At 36.5% G+C, this 22,439-nt stretch overlaps 1 protein-coding gene across 1 annotated transcript in view; it reads right to left on the bottom strand.

The window, feature by feature from the left end:
- ds (dachsous cadherin-related 1) overlaps positions 1 to 22,439 on the bottom strand; it is a 342,130-nt gene that overhangs the window by 61,709 nt on the left and 257,982 nt on the right. The window contains exons 12-14 of the mRNA XM_090396431.1: positions 17,732 to 17,980; positions 14,688 to 14,839; positions 2,014 to 2,226 (exon numbers count right to left, since the gene is read on the bottom strand). Coding sequence (XP_090252557.1) covers positions 2,014 to 2,226; positions 14,688 to 14,839; positions 17,732 to 17,980 — 614 coding nt within the window. The remainder of the gene's footprint in view (positions 1 to 2,013; positions 2,227 to 14,687; positions 14,840 to 17,731; positions 17,981 to 22,439) is intronic.

Here is a 22,439-nt window from a genome sequence, read left to right as displayed (position 1 = left end):
TTTCTCTTAATGCATAGCATTATACGTGTTCGCAAGGAGATGAGCTTTGCATTATGGGATACTAAGGCAAGTGATGAGAAGTTATACCACCTTTGCCATGAGTTGCCCCAGTCCTGAAAATACTTCAGGCGCAAACTTTGTTTGTTTACACTTGGAAAAGGATTAAACCAAATATATAATTGGTAGCATAGCCAAGTGAAAAAACTTCCATCAGCATTACCAGAATATGTTGTTAATGCAAGGAGTGTTTGGGATTTTAAGATTTGATATGATAAATATATTGTCAGTTAATGTACTGCCCATGATGAGTCTGCCAATTCCATAATAATAATAATAATAATAATAATAATAATTTCCAGAGATAGTCTTTTTGATTTCCCTTCTCTCCTATGAAAGATGTGTAATTTATATTCTCTTGATAATATCAGTGATACTCTTATAACTTCCGGTGTACATTCTGAAATTACCTTAGTTACTCGCCTCTGTATGCTTTCTAAAATTAAAACTAGGCAAACAGATTTAAGCACAATAATTCAGATGCAGTCTGATCAAAACTTTGTACATGCAAACACCCATCAACATGTCTTTACTTATCGATGTCCTCCTCACCACAGCAGTAATAACGGGATGCCCTTTACCAAATTTATAGCATTGCCCCAGAACTTTAGTATCCTGAAAGCATACATCATTTGAAAATCAATTACTTTCTTCACTTCTTTCATCATAATACCGCCAGTACAGTATGAACGTTTCTGTTTCTGAATTATAAAGTGCAGAACTACACTACGATATTAATGATACTCGACAAAAAAAAATAATAAAATAAATAAAAAATATACATATGTATCTAAATAAAAAGCAAACTGGTTTACAATTCAATAAGCTTTTGTACCATCTTCTTTGTGCAGTAGCATGAATCATGTTCCCATCTACCTCCTCATGTATATATCCTAACCATTTTATCCAAAATTTTAATTTTGACTCCAGAAAATCTTTTGTACCACCTTTGTACAGCCCTAATTTTGCTTTATTTCTCTCCATGGTACTTTTCTAAGAGCAATAATAAATAACAAAGTCAATATTGTCAATTTCACAGCATGCTTCCTTGAAACAGACTGAAAGTCCGTCAAATCCCACCTACTAATTAGTATCCAGATTACTGAATATTCTGATCACCCCAAGTTTATTCACTTTCAGTTCTACAGCTCTCCTGTCCTTTTATAAAAATATTGCTTGTTTTGTTACTGTAAAAAAAAACTCAGCAAATGATCATTAAACACTTTCACTATATCATCTGCACTAGGTTGCTTACACCAGTCCACAGTAATCATTCTTCCATTATCTTTTTTCTTTTAAATTAATCAATGGATTAATTTTTTTTATGTTGCTCACACCCACAAAAAGTTATTTGCAAACCTATAATACATTTTGTACCTTGGGTAGGATAAGGAATTTTTTCTATTTTTATGCATTTTATATGTATATTTTAAATTTATTTTTATATAGTCTGGAAACCCAGGTCTAGAGACCAAACATGAAACTTTTTCAAGCCACTTTAGGCCTCCAATAAATGGGGCAGTGGTCTCACATGGAGTGATGAAATTCATCTCCCACTAAAGACAATCACAAATATCCATTCCAACAGTGGGATTCGAATCTGCAGCCTGTTGGTTGAAGGTTGGTACACTAACCACTTGGCCAACCCATAGTTGGCCAAGTAGTTAATCTCAGTATTCTCCATTTAATTATTAATTGTCTCCTAAATTTTTTAAAACAGTATCATAAGTTACAATACAGATAAACAATTTATTACCACTACAGAACTGGGGAAAAAAAACTAACTATTTAATCTTAATAGTAAACTGCTTGGAACATTGAACTACTGAGCATGCACGCACGCACACACACACACACACACACACACACACACTTATTCTCAAATAATTAGTGAATAATGCACTTATGTAAATTTCATTTCATATGTTAACTGCAATAAAGTTTTCTGGAACATACCTGTATGAGGATTGATATCAACAGCATTTTCTTCATTACCACTACCAATTGAATATAATATAGATGAATGGTGTCCATGAGGAGGAAATGCCTTTACCTGAATCACCTCTCTTCCTGTGGGAGAATTTTCTGGAATATCTACAACATATGTTGCATTTTGGAAATGAAGTGTAGACATAACTCTTCCTTCACCAATGTGGATCTCTAGGACACCTTAAATGTTTAAAACACAATAATTTAGTTTAGAGATATTCACTTTATTTTATTGTGACAACATCACTTGATAAAATTTTTAAAAAATATAAAATTACTTAACAATTTCTAATGTCACTAAAAACAGTGACATTAGAATTTTTTTTTCTAATGTCACTGTTTCTATAAAATAGGTTAAAAAAGATTTTATAAAATAGGCTAAAGAACATTAGCATATTTTATTATTTTTTATTTATTTTATTTTATATTTCATTATTTATTATTATTATTATTATAGGCTGCGGGTTCGAATCTTGTCATGGGCATGGATGTTTGTGATTGTCTGTGGAAATACTAGTGGTAGTGGTCATCGATAGATGGTGTTGGTGTAGTTGCGGTCAGTTGGGGGATTGTGAGTGGTGGAGACAGAGTTGTAGAGTAGATGCCCTCCCTCGATGAGTCTTTGGACTCCCTGGAGGTGACAAATAATAATTATTATTATTATGCCCTCCATGGAGTCATTAGACTTATTGTGGGAGGTTCATTCAACTGACAACGTATTTATCATATAGAATCTTAAAATCCTTAACACCCCTTGCATTAACAACACATTCTGGTAATGCTTTCCATTCACTGACAATTCTCCATGTAAAAAATCTACTCCTCACATCCCTCTTTAGATATTTTATTTTATTTTCTTATTTTGTATAATGAACAAAAAAGGTTAATATATAAAAATCATTGTTTATATTTACTCTTCCTTCCTGATTTATGCTTGCATGTAGACCCACACTTCACTGTACAGGTGTTCAAATCCAATGAAATAGTGTGCTTAATCCTTATTCTTGTAGTGCCCTATGTATGCATATTATGATATGTGTGTTCTTCTGGCCAGTTCGCTTGTTTTGAGGGATGAAAAACTTGAAGGATGAGAAAATAATTTTTCATCTGAGGAATGAAAAATCCTCCACCTCCATATTAGACTGGTTAATTTACTATTTGATTGAAAGCACCTGATAAAGGTTCCTCATATCACAAACAGGATTCAAGAATGAGGAAATGGGTGGAGAATGAGGAAAAAGGAATGTACAATGGACAGAGAAAAAGGAGAAAACTGGAATGGATAAGGAGGCATGGTTATAAAGATGGATACTGGAAGCAAACATAAAGGTTTGTATGAAAGCAGTCAAAGGGATGGAATGCAAGTGGAGCATTTGAATCTGAGGACAAATATGGGTTAGCTGGTAGCAGAGAGAAGCTGTGGAGAAGTCAAAGATGACAAGTCATAGATTTGTGTTTACATATGCTATAAGTATTGGAAATAAGAGACAGAACCATTGCACTGATCAAGTTCATCTGCCCATCACTTGTTGAAAAAAGTGAAACATTGTGATGACAACTGAGATGGAGAAGAGTTTTTCTTTTTTTTTTTTTTTTTTGGAAGGATGAGAAGGGAGAGGAAGAACTATTGTTGAAGAGGACTTATGCTCTCACACACTGGATTTGGAAAGCAAAAATAGTTTTGAGGCAGTATTGTGAGTTGAAAGTAGATGGAACAAAATATTTTGATAGCTGATGCAAAAGGCCTGTAAGTGTGGGTGGTGACAATGAAATGTATATGCAAATTGGCTTTTCAAATCATAAAAAGGGGAGTTATTATGGACAATTTCAATTATGATAGTACAGAGATTGGAATGAAGATATAGCATAGAAGGAAGAACGATCATGGTAAGATGATGTTAATGGATGAAAGTGGTAGAATGGTAACTGCTGCAGAAGACATTGAAATATTCAGTGATCAATTTATAAGGGTGTTTCATCCCCATCAGGGTGGAATCATGAGGAACTCAAGTGTAGCGAACATAAGAGACGATGGCTTAATTGTGAGTGAGCAGGAGATATTTCAGAAAATAAATAAACTTGATGTCAATAAGGCGATAGAATTTGGTGACATATCACCACACATCTTAAGAGAATGTTCCAGGGAATTGGCAGTAGCATTGGCATGCCTGTTTAATAAGACTCTAGTAACAGCACAGGTTCCAAGGGAGTGGAAGGAGGGTAAAATTGTTCCACTGCATAAAAGTGGTGATAAGGCTGTAGCTTCAAATTATAGGCCAATCTGTATATCTGGAATTGTGGTGAAGGTACTAGAGAGATTGGTGAGAAGTAGGATACAGAAATGGGTTGATAACAGCTTGGGTTTGTTAAAGGGAGATCATGTTTCACTCACTTACTTATGCACTATGACAAGGTGACAATTATCTTGGACAGGGGAGATGCATATACAGTGTGGTGTACTTGGATTTTTCAAAGGCTTTTGATAGGCTGTCACATGACAAGCTGTTAAATAAATTGAAACAAATGGGATTGGATAACAGATTTCTGAGTTGGATTAGTGACTGGCTGTCAGATAGGTATCAGAAAGTTGTATATGGGGGTGCAGTATCCCAAAAGAAGAAGGTCACTGGTGGTGTGTTGCAGGGGTCAGTTTGGGACCACTGGTGTTCAGTTTGTATGTTAATGATATTGTGATGGGTTTAACTAGTAATATGCAGCGTTTTACAGATGATGCAAAATTGAGGAGTACAATGCAGAGTTAACTGGATGTTATGGCTTTAAAAAAGTGGAGGAGATGAGAGATCTAGGAGTGATGGTGGACAACGACCTGAAATTGATGGCCCATATTGTACAAGTTGTGAAGACGTCACATTGTATAATGGCAATGATGTGGAGAACCCTGACATGCAGAAATAGAGAGGTTATGATGCCATTGTATAATGCCTTGATCAGGTCTCATGGATATGTTGGAAATGGTCCAGAGAAGATTCACAAAGGTGGCCGGTGGTCTTTGGAATGTGGAGTACAAGGACAAGTTAAGAGATTGTAAGCTGCAAAGCCTCGTAAATAGGAGGAAGAGTGGGAGATATGATTGAGACATATAAGCTAGACAGGATATACAGCCTGGATATATGCATATTAAAAGTCCTGTTTAATCTTGGTGTGAGAGACACTTTTCTGTTTTCATTAAAAACTTTCTATCCAGCCAAGTGTTTTGAGTCCAAGTAGGAAGCACATTATCTTGGCCATATCATCAAGAAGAGGGAGTCCCTCAAGGCTCTGCCTTAAATGTGATCCTTTCTGCTGTTAAAGCGAACTCAATTATTGAGTTTACTTTAACAGCGTTAAAGCAAACTCAATACTCCAGTACTGTCTACTTTGACAGAGTATGCAGCCTTCCATCGATGTATCCCAAACTTCAAGACTTTACATTTTGCTGCATTAAACTGATAATTCCAATCATTTACCCATCTGTACAATAAACTGGACAGATGGGTAAATGAATGGGGTTATGAGGTTAATCATCTTGCAGGGCTGCCACATCTGCACTATTACCTTTTCTAGTTTCACATAATCTGCAAACAGCTGCATATCCCCCCCCCTGCATTCTACTGACAATGTCATTGATATAAAGGTTAAACAATACAGGTCCCAGTACTGAGTCCTGTGGGACTCCACTTGCAACCTTCTGCCTCCTTGATATTGTCCCACAATACACAACTCTCTGATACCTATCAGATAGCCAATCCCGAATCCAGTTGACTAACCTGACATCTAAACCCATGTACTGCAACTTAAATCAGCTTATCATGTGGCACCCTGTCAAATGCCTTTGCAAAATCCAAAAAAATGGCAGAATATGCCTTTTCCTCATCAACTGCTCTTGTCACATTATTATAAAAGGAAATCGTATTACTAAAGCAAGAGTTCCCCTTAACAAATCCATGTTGACTCTCACACATTAATATGTTATATGTATACCCTCATCTGACCAATGCTGTTTATGGTTCCCAATAATTTTCCCAAGATCTTAACAACTACTGATGAAACACAAAATGGTCTAATTTGACATTTCTAGTCTGCTACCACCCTTGTGCAATGGCACTATCTTACCCCTCCTTCCACTCCTTGGGTACCTTTCCCGTGGCCAGACTTTCATTAAAAAGCCAGGTCAACAGGGCTGTCAGTTCTTTAGCACATTCTTTCAAAACCCGTGGGAAAATTTCATCCAGTCCCACTGCTTTATTGACATTCAGAGTATTCAGTATTTGAAACACACTCTCCTCTTGCACCTCTAAACCTCGAACCTGCCCTATCACCTCTAGTATTAAAACCTACTTCTCCAGGATGAAATACTCCAATAAAGTGTTCATTAAACAACTCCACTATGTCCTTTGCATCAGTTACTCTGTTGATAGTTTTATCCCACAATGTTATCCTTCTCCCATAATCATTTCTCCTCCTACTGGCCACATAGCTAAAACATTCCCAAGGATTTTCTTTGGATCCTAGGGCCAATCTCTTCTCATATTCCAGTTTTGTCTTCCTTACCATACTAGTCACTTTTCTGGCCTGAGTCTTATATTCTTCATGCATCTGCTCTCCACCTCTCTCCTTATATCTCTTCCATAACTCTTATCTTCAGTTCCCGTTTGATATTTTTTGTCATCCACTTTACTCCAATTGCATCCTCTTTTTCACTCGTGGAATACAGCTTACATTTGCTGCTAACAAATATTCTTTCACCATTTCCCAAGCACTAATGATATCTCTCCCTTCCAATTCCTTCCTCCATGGAACTGCCCCAAGTTGATATCTAAGACTATTGTAAAATCTTGCAAGAAATTAAATTTCGTAAATTTTTCGCTATAGATTTTGCAGTGTTTTTGTTTGAAATTATGAAAGAAAAATGTGCTAATTAAGATGTTAAAAAAAAAATTTGCTGTAAGAATGCACATACATTTGACCTGTTAGTAAAGCTTAGTAGGAATTAAGCCAGATTAGTGCTGATAAGTACATCCAAAGATCGTATGGTCAAACGGCCAGCAATGATGTCATTTTTGCTACTGGCTAATCCTGACAAGTTCATCATTAAGAACAAAGGGCTGAAAATCTGCATAAAAGGGAATGCAGCGCTTGGCTCAAGACTTTTTTTTTTGGCTTTTTACCTTCGACTTCCTCGGGGCTCCTTCCTTTCGTCCAGGACGATTGTTCTTCCTGCCGCTGATGCCAGATGTTTTTCCACTGCCAGCCCTCTCTCTAGGCTCCGGTAACTTAGTTAGTTCAACAGAGGAAAACATCATGGGAAACCGCCAGAGCAGTCCAAGTAGCTCGAAGACTGACCAGATGGAAGATGCTCCAGTCTCGATGTAGTTTACTGTGTGTAAATTGGACCTTCCAATAGTGATAGTTAGCAAGTAAGCAACTATTTTATTGTATTTTGTTAAGAGAGTGTGCCTTGGAATCATATGTGATTGCGAGATATTATTTGTAAACAGGCAGTAACTTGGTTATAAGTTGAGGGAAGATTATGTGTTGTTAAGTATGTTTAGTTTATGAGAGTGTATGTGATAACGTCAGAAATAGTGCTAAATAAATATTGTACGTGGCTGGAAGAAAGTTTTTGTTACAATCCTTATAGGAAGAATAATGTTTACTTGTAAGCTTATGTGATAGGAAGAATTATATTAGCTTGTAAGCATATATGTCACAAGAGACATCCTTATGTTAATGTATAATGAGTTTCTATTGGTAGTGAACGAGTACGTTCTGTTGCTAGAATTGCATTTTTTTAGCGTGTTAAATCTTTTGAGTGAAGTAATCTCTCAGTAATTATGCTCCGTACCTATTCCACTTGATCAAAAATAAACGTTTTGTTTTGTAATTACTTCGTTTTATTCCTTAGCTAATGCACTATCTCGGAAAAAAAGTGAACCCGCGGACAGAATAATATATGACTAACACGACTTGCTTGTAAGGAAATTGTGTAAATGTATTGATTTATTCCTTTTCTTCTCACCCTAACTTTCAAGCAATAGAAAGTCAATTAGGTGCCCAGTCGATAATAAATATAAATTTCTTAATTGATATTGCGCGACTGTTTAGGGACTGCTTACGTTAGATAGGCTTGCTACACGTATTGCTACATGTGTGGTAAGTCTAACTAACCACAGAGAAAGGAGAGGGATAGAAATTGGTTATGGTGAGATTAACTTTTGTGGTACAGGTTAAGCAAACATAAGCCTAACCTTGAGAAGTTTGTGTTAAAGAAGTTTCTAGTCCTAACTTAGTGAAGCAGAATAAAGTAAATTAAAAGTTAAGTAAAGACAAAGTTAATCAAAAAATGTAAATACTTAACAATATTTTATGCTATTCCACATACATTCCCTTCTCTTTGATACTCCTGCATGTCTATTCATCTTCCAAGTCAAAACCACATGGTCCTTTCTCCAACTGGGGGCAGAGATGACATCTCAGTTATAATCAGCTCTTCTGATGCTATGACCAAATCTAAAACTCTTGAACCTTATGTTCCTTCTACTACATGTTGCCTAAGACATTTGTCCCTCAAGAATTCTAGAAATTTCATTCCCTTATTACTACATGCAGTTTCCTATTTCGAATTTATACTGCCGTAGTTAAAATTTCCCATAACAATCATTCTTCTTACACTTTTCACGCTAAACTGCTTAAACATCTCCTACTCCTCACCCTCTGTGCTCCTTGGCTTGTCACAACACCCCACTAAATATCCTGTCTTGCCCACCTCACACCATATGCTTCCAAAACCATTAGTGTCATAGCCCTACACTCTGAGTTTTTGCTAGTTTTTCTGATCTATTCTAGATTTATTGAATAATGATATACTTAGTATAGTCTCTGTTCTGGAGGAGGGTGTGGTGGTTTTGGGAGTTTAATACACTTGACCACATTCACAACTTCCCAATGGAAGTTGTGAATGTGCTCAAGTTCAGTTGTTGACGGCACTGTTATTAGAAAGATTAATTTTACCGATTTATATGGGACTTTTATAATCCTATACTTCTGGGAGAGTGAGGCATAAATGTTGCAGAATGTGTGTGTAGGTTTGCTGTAAACTGAGAATGCAAACGATCAATCAGGTTGGCACGTAATCAGTGTCCAGAAAGGAGAGACTGTTGTTTTCTTAAGATGAACTATATCCTGGGATGTTGGTTGTTCAGACATGGTGTAAAGTGTTAAGAAATTACCAACAGAGAAAATTATGATGCAGATTGAATGGGGATTCTCAGTCTTCCTACCAATATTGCAATCAGTATCAGACTGGATGTAGCCAATGTGCTAACACAAACATAACCACCAAAAAGCAACCTCTCCTGCAAGGAATTTGAAGCACTAAAGAATATTAATTACAAAAGTGGATAATGTCACTGTAGTTTTAAACCATCACGATTACGCATAAACTTACCTCTCTGTTTAAGGATCACTCTACCAGCCTACCTTCCCTTGGACTATGATCTGACAAACACACACACACAGATCAGAACACTTCACAGCCTCCTTACAAAAGTCACCTTCTGGCCTGGGGAAAGTAGAAATAAACTAAGATATATAATTCTAGCCTCCCCCCCCCCTTCCTGGATATATGGGCTCCCAAAAATCACAAACAAGTGTGCCATCACACCCAATTGTGGATGGTATTGATTCATTCACATTGAAATTAGCCAAACATTTAGCAAAAGGGGTGTTCTCATAATATACCACTAACACTCCTTCAAATAAAATACTTGACCAACTTTAAGTCCAATATAGGAAACCTTACATTCCAACACATTGAAATAATGGTCAGGTTTTTGATGCTTCCTCTCTATTCACCTATGTCTCACATAAAGACACCTCAGACCTTACCAAGCTGAATTGCCTTCTGATATCTCAGCCCTGTTTAAGTTCAACATGAACTCTGGCTATTTTGTTTAGCATGGAGGATTCTATAAACAAATAAAGGGAGATAGCTGCACACTTTCTGCTCCCCCCCCCCAACTAACTATTTCGTGGAGATCCTCGAAGAGAAAGAGTTAAACTCTGCCCCACATAGATCCAATGTTTACTATACTATCTAAATACTTGGATACTCTCAACTCCTTTTTTTAGCACATCTAAACAAAAAACATCTCAGGATCCAATTCACATAAAAAAAAAAAAAAAACAATAACAGTCTCTCCTTCCTAGACACTGATTACATCCCAACCAGATGGATCCTTGGCATTCTCTGATTACAGAACACCTACACACACACACACACTGGTGTATACATTCTGGCATGACTGTTACTGATACATTCATAATAGTCATGCCCTGCTAACTCCTCAACCACTGAACTTGAGCACATTCGCAACTTCCCAATGGCTACAAATCCCCACCAGGATTTGTAGCTATTCCAAAAAATATTACCCCCCCCCCCCACAGAACAGAGACTACACTGAGTCTGTCACCATTCGATATATCTGGTGGTGGCATCTGAAAAACTAGCAAAATTCATAAAAACATTACAACCTTACAACTACTTACAGATCATATAAAAAAATTAGCATATGTTATCTGCTCCACAAAGGCTAGCTATAGTCCTTAGACCTGCCAGGTGTTTAGCACTTACTAAACACCTGGCAGGTCTAAGGACTATAAACTGTCTTATAGTGGCCTGTTAGGAAATGCTGATCCTCAGAATTTCAATCCAACAGCCAAGAACACCAATTCCAGCTCACTAAGGGCACTATTTAAGACTTTAATCTCACCTTTGGTTGCCATGCTTCAGCCTCATTTACCAAGTGTAGTGTCTGCATACACATATCAGTTTTGTATTGTGTTTCCTGATGAAAACAATTTGACTTTACTGATATATATATATATATCAGAAATATTAATTAAATTTATTGTAATTAATATTTAGTCTATGTTGTAATTCCTTAAAAATAAGGTTATGAACAGCCAACATATAAGATGCCTTTATCACCAGACTTAATAGTACTTATATCTGTTAGCTGTGTGTTTTCTCTGACCAATTTTCCTTTATGAAGAACAAAAAAATCCAAGTTTCTGGGAAGAAAAAAACTCTGTTGCCTCTGTGTGATATCAGCTAACTCACTTTCAATTTATGAAAGGGATAATATCCTATTATTATTCCAGCTGCCCTGTGGAGGAATTATAGAAGTGCAAGACTTTAGTTTGACTGTCTCTTAATTGACCTTCTCATATACATTTAATGAAAAGTTTGAGATCTTTATTATTATTATTATTATTCAGGCCTCCATGGAGTCAAAAGTCTCATCGTGGGAGGTCCTTCCTAAGAAACACAGTCTATCAAGACTCATCGAGGGGAGGTCCCCCCCCCCTAAGAAACACAAAGTCTATCATACCACTCCTTGAACTCATTGACTGTTCTCGCTCTCATCACTCCATCAGGCACTGCATTCCATTCCATGGTTCAACCACCCTCCATGGAAAGAAACCACTCCTCATCCTCTTGCTCACAGTTTCCTTTCGTAACTTCCAGGGATGGCCTCTTGTCATCACGCCTTCCCGCTGTTCAACCAAGCAAAAGAACTCTCCAGTGTCAACCCTGTAACCACCTCTCAACAGTTTAAAAGTCTCAATCATATCACCTCTCCTTCTTCTATCCACCAAACTCTGCAGTTTGGTGGATAGAAGAAGGAGACATTCCCTCAGCCGATCCTCATAACTATTGTTGTACAGTACTGAAACCATCTTTGACATCCGTCTTTGTACTCTTTCCACAGTTAATTTATCCCCTTCAAATCCTGGGGACCAAATCTGAGAACAATAGTCCAAGTGTGGTCTGATCAGAGTCTTATACAATGGAATGATAACTGTTTTATCTCTGCAGGTCAGTGTCCTTCTCATTATTGCAGCAATCCTCTGTGTTACCTTCACCACCTTTGCAATATGTCCCCTAAATTTCAGGTTTCTATCAATCATCAATCCCAGATCGCTTGTCTCCCCTACTTCCAGTATAACTCCTCCCATAGAGTATGCAGTGTCCCATCAATGTTTCCCAAACCTCAGGACCTCACATTTTGCTGCATTGAACTGACAGCCCCATTCATTTGCCCATCTATCTAGCTTATTCAAATCCTCTTGCAGGGCTACCACATCTGCACTATTACTAATAATCCTTCCCAGCTTTGCATCATCTGCAAACAACTGAACATCCCCCTGCAATCCACTGACAATGTCATTGATATAAAGGTTAAACAATATAGGTCCCAGCACTGAGCCCTGTGGGACCCCACTTGTAACGCTCTGCTTCCTTGAAACTGCTCCACCATTTTTTGTTTCTTCAAAGGAACTGCTAGACTGCAGCTGGATTATTTTTTAATTGACTTTCTTATGTGTGATTTAAACTGTTTGTGAGCCTTGTATATGTTTTGTTGCATAAAACTAAGTCATAAATCCCTATGATTAATGTAATTAATATATATTGATTTATTTTGGACTGAATTCTTTTTTAAATTTTTTTTTGTATATGTTCTATTTATATTATTAAACATGACTTTTAATTTTTATTTATCATGAGTTTCTTTATTTTCTTATATTTAAATAAATTTTGATCTCTGCTTATTTCAATTTTCTGAGTCCTAGATATAAACCTAATGTAGCAGTTTCCATCGTACGTTAAGAATACTGACTTATTTTTCACGGTATTAACAACACCACACACACTTTTCTCACAAAGTTGTTTTATTAATGCTTATATTTCACTGATTTTCAACTCAGCATCATCAGAGCACAACACACTTGTATACGCGACAGTGAGTAAGTGAAACAATATAATTGCAAGAGACAAAGGATCTAAAGTCCTATTTTTGGCAACCTCTAATGGGGGAAAAAAAAAAAAAAAAAACCTAGCAGCTATCCAGGAGTTTTTCTTAGGATAACCGTCTCCCAAATTTTTGGCAAATTAATGCAACCATATTTGTTAAGGTTGGGAGAATTCTTCAAAACCATTGCTGACTCAAAAAAATCTCCTTATTTACCAATGTACCACTTATAGACACTCTTGATTTAATCAAGTCTAAATTTCCCCCAGATATTTTTGAATTATTTCAATTTACCATGAATGCGGGTTACTTTATATGGGGAGGAAAATTCTACAAACAGATTAATGGTACTGCTATGGATTCTCCCCCCCGTTAACAAATTTTTACATGGAACACTTTGAAAACAAAGTACTTACACCACAGCTACATACAAGCCACAAGTGTGGGTATGCTATGTAGATGATGTGTTTGCCATCTGGCCCCATGGACAAGACACTTTGGATGCTTTTGTCACCTACCTAAACAGCCAACACCCCAAAATTCACTTCACAGTAGAAATAGAATCAAATAACTGTTTACCATTTCTTGACACATTAGTCACCCGCCTTTCAGATGGATCACTATCTTTTTCTATTTACAGAAAGCCTACACACACACAGGAAGATACCTACATAAACAATCACATCATCATCCAGTCCAACAGTACGGCATTTTAAAAACACTTACACACAGAGCCAGATCCATTTGTTCTAACGATACAGCTCTGACCACTGAACTCCAATACCTGCGCCATACGTTCTTAGCCAACGGCTACAATCCCTACAAAATAGATAAAATACTACATAGGCCCATTACTCTGCCCTCCCCTAATACACAAGAATACAACATGACCATTTCTATTCTTTCAGAGGTACATCGGAAAAGGTAGCCCAATTATTGTTGAAACATGGCCTTTGCACCACTTTCAAACCTCATGTCAAGCTGGCAACTCTGATCTGCTCACCTAAGGATAAACTTCACCCTTTAGCACACCCAGGAGTGTATGAAGTTCCTTGTGACTGTGACTTGGCCTATTATGGGCAAACAGGAAGATCAGTGAACATCCGCCTGGAAGAACATGAAAGATACATTCGCTACTATTACTATGGCAAGTTGGGACTGGCAGACCATGCTTTGGACACTCCTTCACACAGGATTAGATGGAGGAAAATTAATATGGTATTTAGGAGTCATTATAGATCTGAAAGATTATTTTTTGAGTCAGCAATGGCTTTGAAGAATTCTCCCAACCTTAACAAATATGGTTGCATTAATTTGCCAAAAATTTGGGAGACGGTTATCCTAAGAAAAACTCCTGGATAGCTGCTAGGTTTTTTTTTTTTTTTTTCCCCATTAGAGGTTGCCAAAAATAGGACTTTAGATCCTTTGTCTCATGCAATTATATTGTTTCACTCACTCACTGTTGCGTATACAAGTGTGTTGTGCTCTGATGATGCTGAGTTGAAAATCAGTGAAATATAAGCGTTAATAAAACATCTTTGTGATAAAAGTGTGTGCGGTGTTGTTAATACCGTGAAAAATAAGTCATGAATAACCATCAACGCCTAAGCTTATCTGTTAGATTTAAGAATACTGTTTTGAGGAAGTTCCTTATCAAGATTCCTGTATTGTTTTGTCCATCATTAACTTTATGAACCATATGCTCTTGACAATAAAATTTCATGTGCAGTATAATATACTACTCAACCAGTAAGAAAAGGAGAACTACTATTCTCCTTTTCTTACATTAATATTTAAAGTATATAACAATATTTCATATGAAATTACCTGTAGCTATCTGTGGAGGTCTTCCTTTATCCCGTGCAACCACTTCACAGTAAAATATTTGGCCAGCATCTGCTAATAAACTCCCTGCTACTGTTACTATTCCAGTCTCTGGATCCAAGTGGAATCTCCCTCCCAAAGCTGAATTTGCAAAGCTGAAAGAATGTACATTATTCAGTAATGCAGATTATTCATAACACACGCACGCACGCACACACACGCACACACACACACACACACACACACACACACACACACACACAGAGAGAGAGAGAGAGTATATGGTGATAAACTGTATTGCTCATTGCTCTCAAGTTTTGAGTTTCCTTTATATTTAATGGTGATATGGGGTAATACAAGGAAAATGCATCATCATAATCATCAAATTCCAGAAATATGCTCTCAGGAGGTGTGCAGGTTCAGGATCTTCATGGAGTCATGTCTCATTGTGGGAGGCTCATTCTATGCAATACAAAGTCTATCATACCACTCCCTAAACTCAGTCACAGTTCGTGCTCTCATCACCCTATCAGGCAATGCATTCCATGCATGGAAGGTAGCTGTATGGAATGCATTGCCTGATAGGGAAGAACCACTCCTCACAATCTTGCTTATGATTTTCTTTTGCAACTTCCCAGGATGGCCCCTTGTTCCTGCTTCTTCCCCTTTCTACCATATGAAAGAACTCCTCAGTGTCAACCCTGTAACCACATAACATATTGTGATAGTACTACATGAAAAGTTTGCAGAATTCCTATCAACAATTTTTCTCTAAATTAATCTGTTATCTGTCAAGACTACAATCTTGTCTAATTTTTTGTCACAATCCTCTAAGACAATGATTGTATCAATCCATCTAGATATTGGCCTTCCTCTGGATCTTTTCCCTGCCATTCTGGCAAAAAAAAAAAACTTGTTTGCTAACTTTCCCATTTCCATTCTGTTTAAACGACCATACCACATTAGCTCTGTCACACATTCCTGAATACTAACAATGCCAGGTTCCTTCCTGATATCCTAATTTTTAATACAGTTCTGCCATTATGCCATCTGTTCAAATCTCCTTTTTTTCCCCCCATCAGAATTCTTATGTGGTCTCCAATCTTTGATCAAGTGTTTTATTTCTAACCCAGATCCATGAGTTAAAATTAGTTTGAATGCACTATCTTGTATACAGCTATGTTTTTTTTTTTTTACTAATTTCTCTCTTGTTCATTTGACTCCTCCACCATATTTAGTTTTATCTTCTTCACCACAAAGTGTGCTTATATAGCTGAAATGTTTTACTTGTTCATTCAGGATGCATTTTATGCATTCATTCATGATGCATTTAGTGTTCCTACCTATTTGCATAGTCTATCTTTTTTATTGTTGATTTTAATACCAAATTTATTACAGCAGTTATTCGATTTAGTTAAGGAATCTATAGACTCATAATGAAAAGAAAGAATGAAAAGAAAGAAAGAAAAACTATGGCAGATTAATACTTGTGGATAGTCATGGCAGCAGAATAACAGCTGCAAATGATATAGTGAAATTATTGAATGAGCACTTTATCAGCATATTTCATACTGGTTTAAATGATGCTGTGCAATATATAGAAGAGAGGCAAGTATTAGGAAAATTGGAAGGGAAAGAATCAGAGGCATATCAAATGCTGGTTGGGTTAGATGTTAATAAGGCTGTGGGAATGGATGACATATCATCACGTATTTTTAAGGAATGTGCACCACAGTTGCCTAGGCAACCCTGACCTGGTTATTTCATGAAAGTCTTGCAGTGGGTAGGGTTCCTAAGCAGTGGAAAGAAGGCAAAATAGTACCACTCCACAAGCATGGTTCTAAGACAGAAGTCTCCAACTATATACCAGTCTGTATAACTGTGGTTGTGGTCAAGATGTTGGAGAGATTGGTAAGGAATAGAATACAGGATTGGGTTGTTGGAGATAGCATTCTTTATAATGGTCAGCATGGATATGTAAAGGGTGGGTTCTATTTTAATAATTTACTTGCATTTTATGATAAGGTAACAAATGTGTTAGATAAGGGAGAATCATATATAGAGATATTCTTGGACTTTGCAAAAGCGTTGATAGATTACCAGATGAAAAGTTGATGTACAAGCTGCAGAGGATGGGAATAAATAGTATATTGGTTAGATGGATCAGAGGTTGGGTCTCTGAATGATACCAGCAGGTTGTGTATGATAGAGCAATGTCTTAAAAAAGGAGGATAACCAGTGGCATGCCCCAGGGTTCTGTTTTTGGGCCTCTGCTGTTTAACTTTATGTGGACTGACTGGAGATCTTCAGTTGTTTGCTAATGATGCAAAGTTGGGAAGAATTATAAGTATCACTGCTGATGATAATTCCCTTCAGGAAGATTTGAGAATTTTTACTTGGGCAAAAGGAGTGGGGTTGTAGTTTTAATATCGTTAAGTGCAAGGTTTTGCATTTCGGAGTGCAGAAATATAACACTGTGTATGCTTGTCACAGTTATAATTGTGCTCTGAAGATGATGGGTAGAAAACCAGCAAAATATCAGTAAATTTAATAAAATGTATTTTTTACCTCTTTTGGTGGTGTTTATACTGTGAAGCTCTATTAGGAATAAACTAAATTGGTATGATGGGGAAGCCAGCTGAATAAATTTATATGGAATAAGAGAGAAATTATCAAAATACTAATTTAGTAATATGCAAGACAGTGTTCGATTAGTAGTGTTTTAGAAGGTAGACTGATGCAATTAATAGTTCCTGAGAAGATCAAAAGGTTAGACATAACCATATTTATAAACTGACAAATAAAAGTTGAATTTGAAAGAAAACTGTAAACAGAAAGATAGTAGCATTGTGAACCTGATCATATAGTACTACCACAGTATCCCTGTGCATTCAGTTAAAGTTCATTATCAGGAATTTGACAATGATGATGATGGAATTGTTATTATAAAGAACCAATGTGATGATAATAGAGGTAATATTAATATTATGAAATCAATAATCAATTTAAATAACAATTTTCATAGATAAGGATAAAAGCACTCATACCTGTACAAAATTTCTGCATTAGCTCCTTCATCTTTATCCTCTGCTTTCAGCTGAATAATTTGCATTCCTGGAGCAGAATGTGCTGATACACTGGCCACAAATGGATATTTTGTAAAAACCGGCCGATTGTCATTAACATCAACTAAAGTAATATGTACTATAGCTCTTTCAGAACGTGCATCATATCGTCCACCATCAGTTGCTTTAACTTCAAATACATATGTCCGTTTCTTTTCACGATCAAACAGTCTATAATTAAATTAAAATTAAAAATACTTAGAGGTAATTAAAAAAAAACTTTTCAGTGATAACAGTAACTAGTCACTGAAATGTAGCACTGTTGTAAGAAATTTAATAGTATAATTTATATATGCATGCGATTTTTTTTTTTTTTTTGTATCCCACTCATGAAGGACTGTAAACCTAATAGTATATTATAGTATATTAGTGCAGTGAGTAGGCTAAGGAGTTTTCCCCCCATTTTTATTAAATTTATATAATCAGTTATATTATTATTAATATTGCACTCTCCATGGAGTTGGCAGACTCATTATGAAAGGTTCATTCTACCAACAACATATTTATCATACCGAATCTTAAAATACTTAATGCTCCTTACATTAACAACACACTCTGATAATGCATTCCATTCACTGACAATTCTCCATGTAAAAAATCTACTCCTCGCACCCCTCTTCACCACATTCTTACATAACTTCCAAGGATGGCCTCTGGTTTTTTCCTGCTTGCCTTTTACTCTTTTTATAATCCCAACTGGATTAATCCAATAAAATCCTCTCATTAACTTAAATGTCTCTATCATATCACCCCTTTTCCTCATATCCACAAACTCTATCATCCACATTTCTTCAACCTCTCTCCATAGCCAGCATTCCAAAGTCCTGATATTGTCTTAGTCACTCCTCTTTGAATCCTCTCCAATGTTCTACATCACAGGTGACCAAATTTTAGCACAATAGTCCAAGTGTGTTCTGATCAGTGCTTTATAGAGTGACACAACCACTTCCTTATCCCTGCATGTTAGAGTATTTCTTATCATAGCAGCACTATGATGTTCAGTCTTTGCAAAACTTGCAATATGTCCTCTAAACTTCAACCTACTGTTAACCATCACTCCCAAATTATTTATCATTATTTTTTATATAGGTGGAAAATTTTGCACTAGATGATGAAATTCATTCATTCCTGCCGCAAGTTGGTTACCACGTGGATATTATTATTATTATTAAACAAGACCTCATGGAGTCAAAGACTCATCTAGGAGGTCCTTTTATCACACACGCATCTCATCATACCTTGTCTTAAACACACTCAAACTCCCTGCAGACACCACACTCTCAGGCAAGGCATTCCAATCATTCACAACTCTGCACGAAAAAAACCTGCCTCTCACTCCCCTACTCACACCCTCTTTATACAGTTTCCAGGGATGACCTCTGGTTCTCCCCTGATCTCCCACTAATCTCTGTAGAACTTCTCCACCATTGATCTTATAACAACCCCTTACCAACTTGTAGGTCTCTATCATATCTCCCATCTTATCTATCTCTTCATATATACTAACTACTCAGCCAACCAGGCTGGCAAATTTAGTATTAGAGTTATTTTCAGGTCTCTTTGACATTGTTAGACTCACTGATGGAGGCTCTTTCCTTTTAAGCAATAAATGGCATTTATGAATTATGATAAATAATATTTCTCATAATTATGTATTATCATGTTTGTTGACAACACAGATTCTATGGGATGATATGAGGTTTTCAATCACCTTCCATCCTGTGTACTATCTTCCCTACATCTGATCTCCTCTCACCAACTTATAAGTCTCAACTACATTGTCTTTATGTGCAAAGCTTAGATATTGGCTATCCAACCTACCTTTTTAACAGTATAAACTCACAGCATCTCTGAGAATAAAATAAACAGCATTTATGTGGAATTGGGATTAAAGGCACTTGTTCCAGCAAAGATTATTTCACTATTTAAAGTATTCATATTTGGTCATGAAGTGTTAAAATATAAGACTTATTATTGTTTATGTGACCATAGGTTTTTTTAATTACTATATATGTTCATATAATAACACCTACCAGTTTCGCTAGAAACTGTCTAGCTTTCTCAAGGCTTGAATGGTAAACACAAAAAAATGATAAATGCACATAGAATCTGTGTTGTTGCTAATGGTTTACACACAGTTGCTAAAAGTCTGTGACAAAACCATTAGCTACCTTACAGTTGCTAATGGTTTTGTCCGTGACAAAACCATTAGCAACTGTAAGGTAGCTAATTTGATACGTTCACATGACAATGTTAGCATGTATTGCGAATCTTTAGTCCGTGTAATCAATTCACATCAAACTGAGTGAATTGATTAAATTTTTCCAAGTCTCATTCAATATGGCACCTTGATTTCTGTTAAGGTTGCTGCCTGTTCATAGGACTACTATTGCTTCTTTGAATAATAGGTGTCTGAAATCATCATCTATATAGGACATAGAACTATTTTCCCAGCCTTTAGAATGGTTAGAAATTGAAAAGTGATGCACTAAACTGGAGATGATCGTCCTATTATGATTGACATCTCCAACATGTTCTTTCTGTCTGATTTCGAGGTTTCTTGAAGTTTGTCCAATGTCCTTATTTACAAATGTACCAATAGAAGAAGAAGTCATTAACATTATCAAAGATCTCTTTCCTGTAGATATTACACAGATGTTCAAGCACTGCCTAAAATCAAATTTCTTTAAGGTATGCCTAGCCATGGGCAGCCCTCTGTCACCACCATGTGCAGACCTTTTCATGGAGAAATTTGAAAATGAAATCTTCACCAATATTACTCCTAAACCGTCAATATGGTGGAGATATGTAGATGATATCTTCATCATATGGCAAGAAAGCATAGAAAGAAAACCTACATATGTTTGTTGATAGAATCAACTCACTCCACAACAAAATAAAATTCACCCTAGAAGTGGAAAATAACAAACAACTGCACTTCTTAGACATACTGGTAAAGAGACAAGATAACAATTTCAAACTGTCTATTTACAAAAAGCCTACAGATGCTGGATGATATCTACATTATTCTTCAAACCATCATAGGTCACATAAACATAGAATCATCCACATGTTGGGAAATAGAGTCTGCAAATTTGTCTCAGACGAAGACGAGGTTCAGACAGAACTGTCTCAATTGTTACAACACTATCTCAAAATGGATATCCTCTAAACATTATTAACAAATTCCTGTATAAAGATAACCACCGACAACAAGAAACAGTCTCCCAGCAGGTTTCAACGGTCATCATCCTTTATGGGTTTGATTTCCACCAATATAGCAAGACTGTTAAAAGTTCATAACATCAGAGTTGTATTTAAACCAACTACTAGCATTAGACAGGTATTAAGATCTCCTAAAGATAGTGTTCCATTTTACAAATATCCAGGTGTATATAATATTCCATGTACGTGTGGCCTCTTCTACATTGGACAAACTTCAAGAAGCCTCGAAATCAAACAGAAAGAACATGTCAATCATAACAGGATGATCACCTCCGGTTTAGCGCATCACTTTTCAACTTCTAACCATTCTATAGACTGGGAAAATAGTTCTATGCCCTACATAGACGATGATTTCAGACACCGATTATTCAAAGAAGCAACAGAACAGGCAGCAACTTAAAACAGAAATCAAGGTGCCATATTGAATGAGACTTGGAAAAATTTAATCAATTCACTCAGTTTGACGGAACTACAGTATGGCAACAATCATATAATGTGTGCTCATGCAACGCGTGTTCAGGACATGGACTAAAAATTCGCAATACATGCTGACATGGTCACGTGAACGTATCAACTTAGCTACCTTATAGTTACTAACGGTTTTGTATTATTTATACTTTGTGCATTTATCATTTTTTTGTGTTTACCGTTCAAGCCTTGAGAATGCTAGACAGTTGCTAGCGAAACTGGTAGGCATTATTATATGAACAATATAGTAATTAAAAAACCTATGGTCACATAAACAATAATAAGTCTTATAAAGATTATTTCAGTTATTTGATCAGACCAGGTGTTTGGATAAGGGAAACAGAATCAGTAATCACATCATAAACAGAGGTCATCCCATTTGATATAGTTTAAATACTTCATTGACCGTTCTTGCTCTCACCACCCTATCAGGCAATGCATTCCATGGTTAAACTACCTTCCATGCAAGAAAACCACTCCTCACCTCTTGCTTACAGCTTCCTTTCGTAACTTCCAGGAATGGTCCCTTGTCATTGCTTCTTCCCACTGTTCCACCAAGCAAAAGAACTCCGCAGTGTCAACCCTGTGACTACCTTTCAACAGTTTAAAAGTCTCAATCATATCACTTCTCCTTCTTCTATCCACCAAACTCTGTAGTCCACATTCCCTCAGCCGATCCTCATAACTAATATTGTACAGTCCTGAAACCATCTTTGTTATCTGCCTCTGTACCCTTTCCACAGTTAATTTATCCCCTTCAAATCCTGGGGACCAAATTTGAGAACAATACTCTAAATGTGATCTGATCAGGGTCTTATAGAATGGAACGATAACTCATTTATCTCTGCAGGTCAGTGTCCTTCTCAGTATTGCAGTAGTCCTCTGGGTTACCTTCACCACCTTTGTAATAAGCTCCCTGAATTTCAATTTTCTATCA

This window comes from Typopeltis vanoorti, chromosome 8 (genome assembly GCF_054136105.1).
Source record: "Typopeltis vanoorti isolate ZY-2024b chromosome 8, IOZ_Tvanoo_1.0, whole genome shotgun sequence".
Taxonomy (NCBI): domain Eukaryota; kingdom Metazoa; phylum Arthropoda; class Arachnida; order Uropygi; family Thelyphonidae; genus Typopeltis; species Typopeltis vanoorti.
This window is presented reverse-complemented; position numbering and strand designations above follow the sequence as displayed.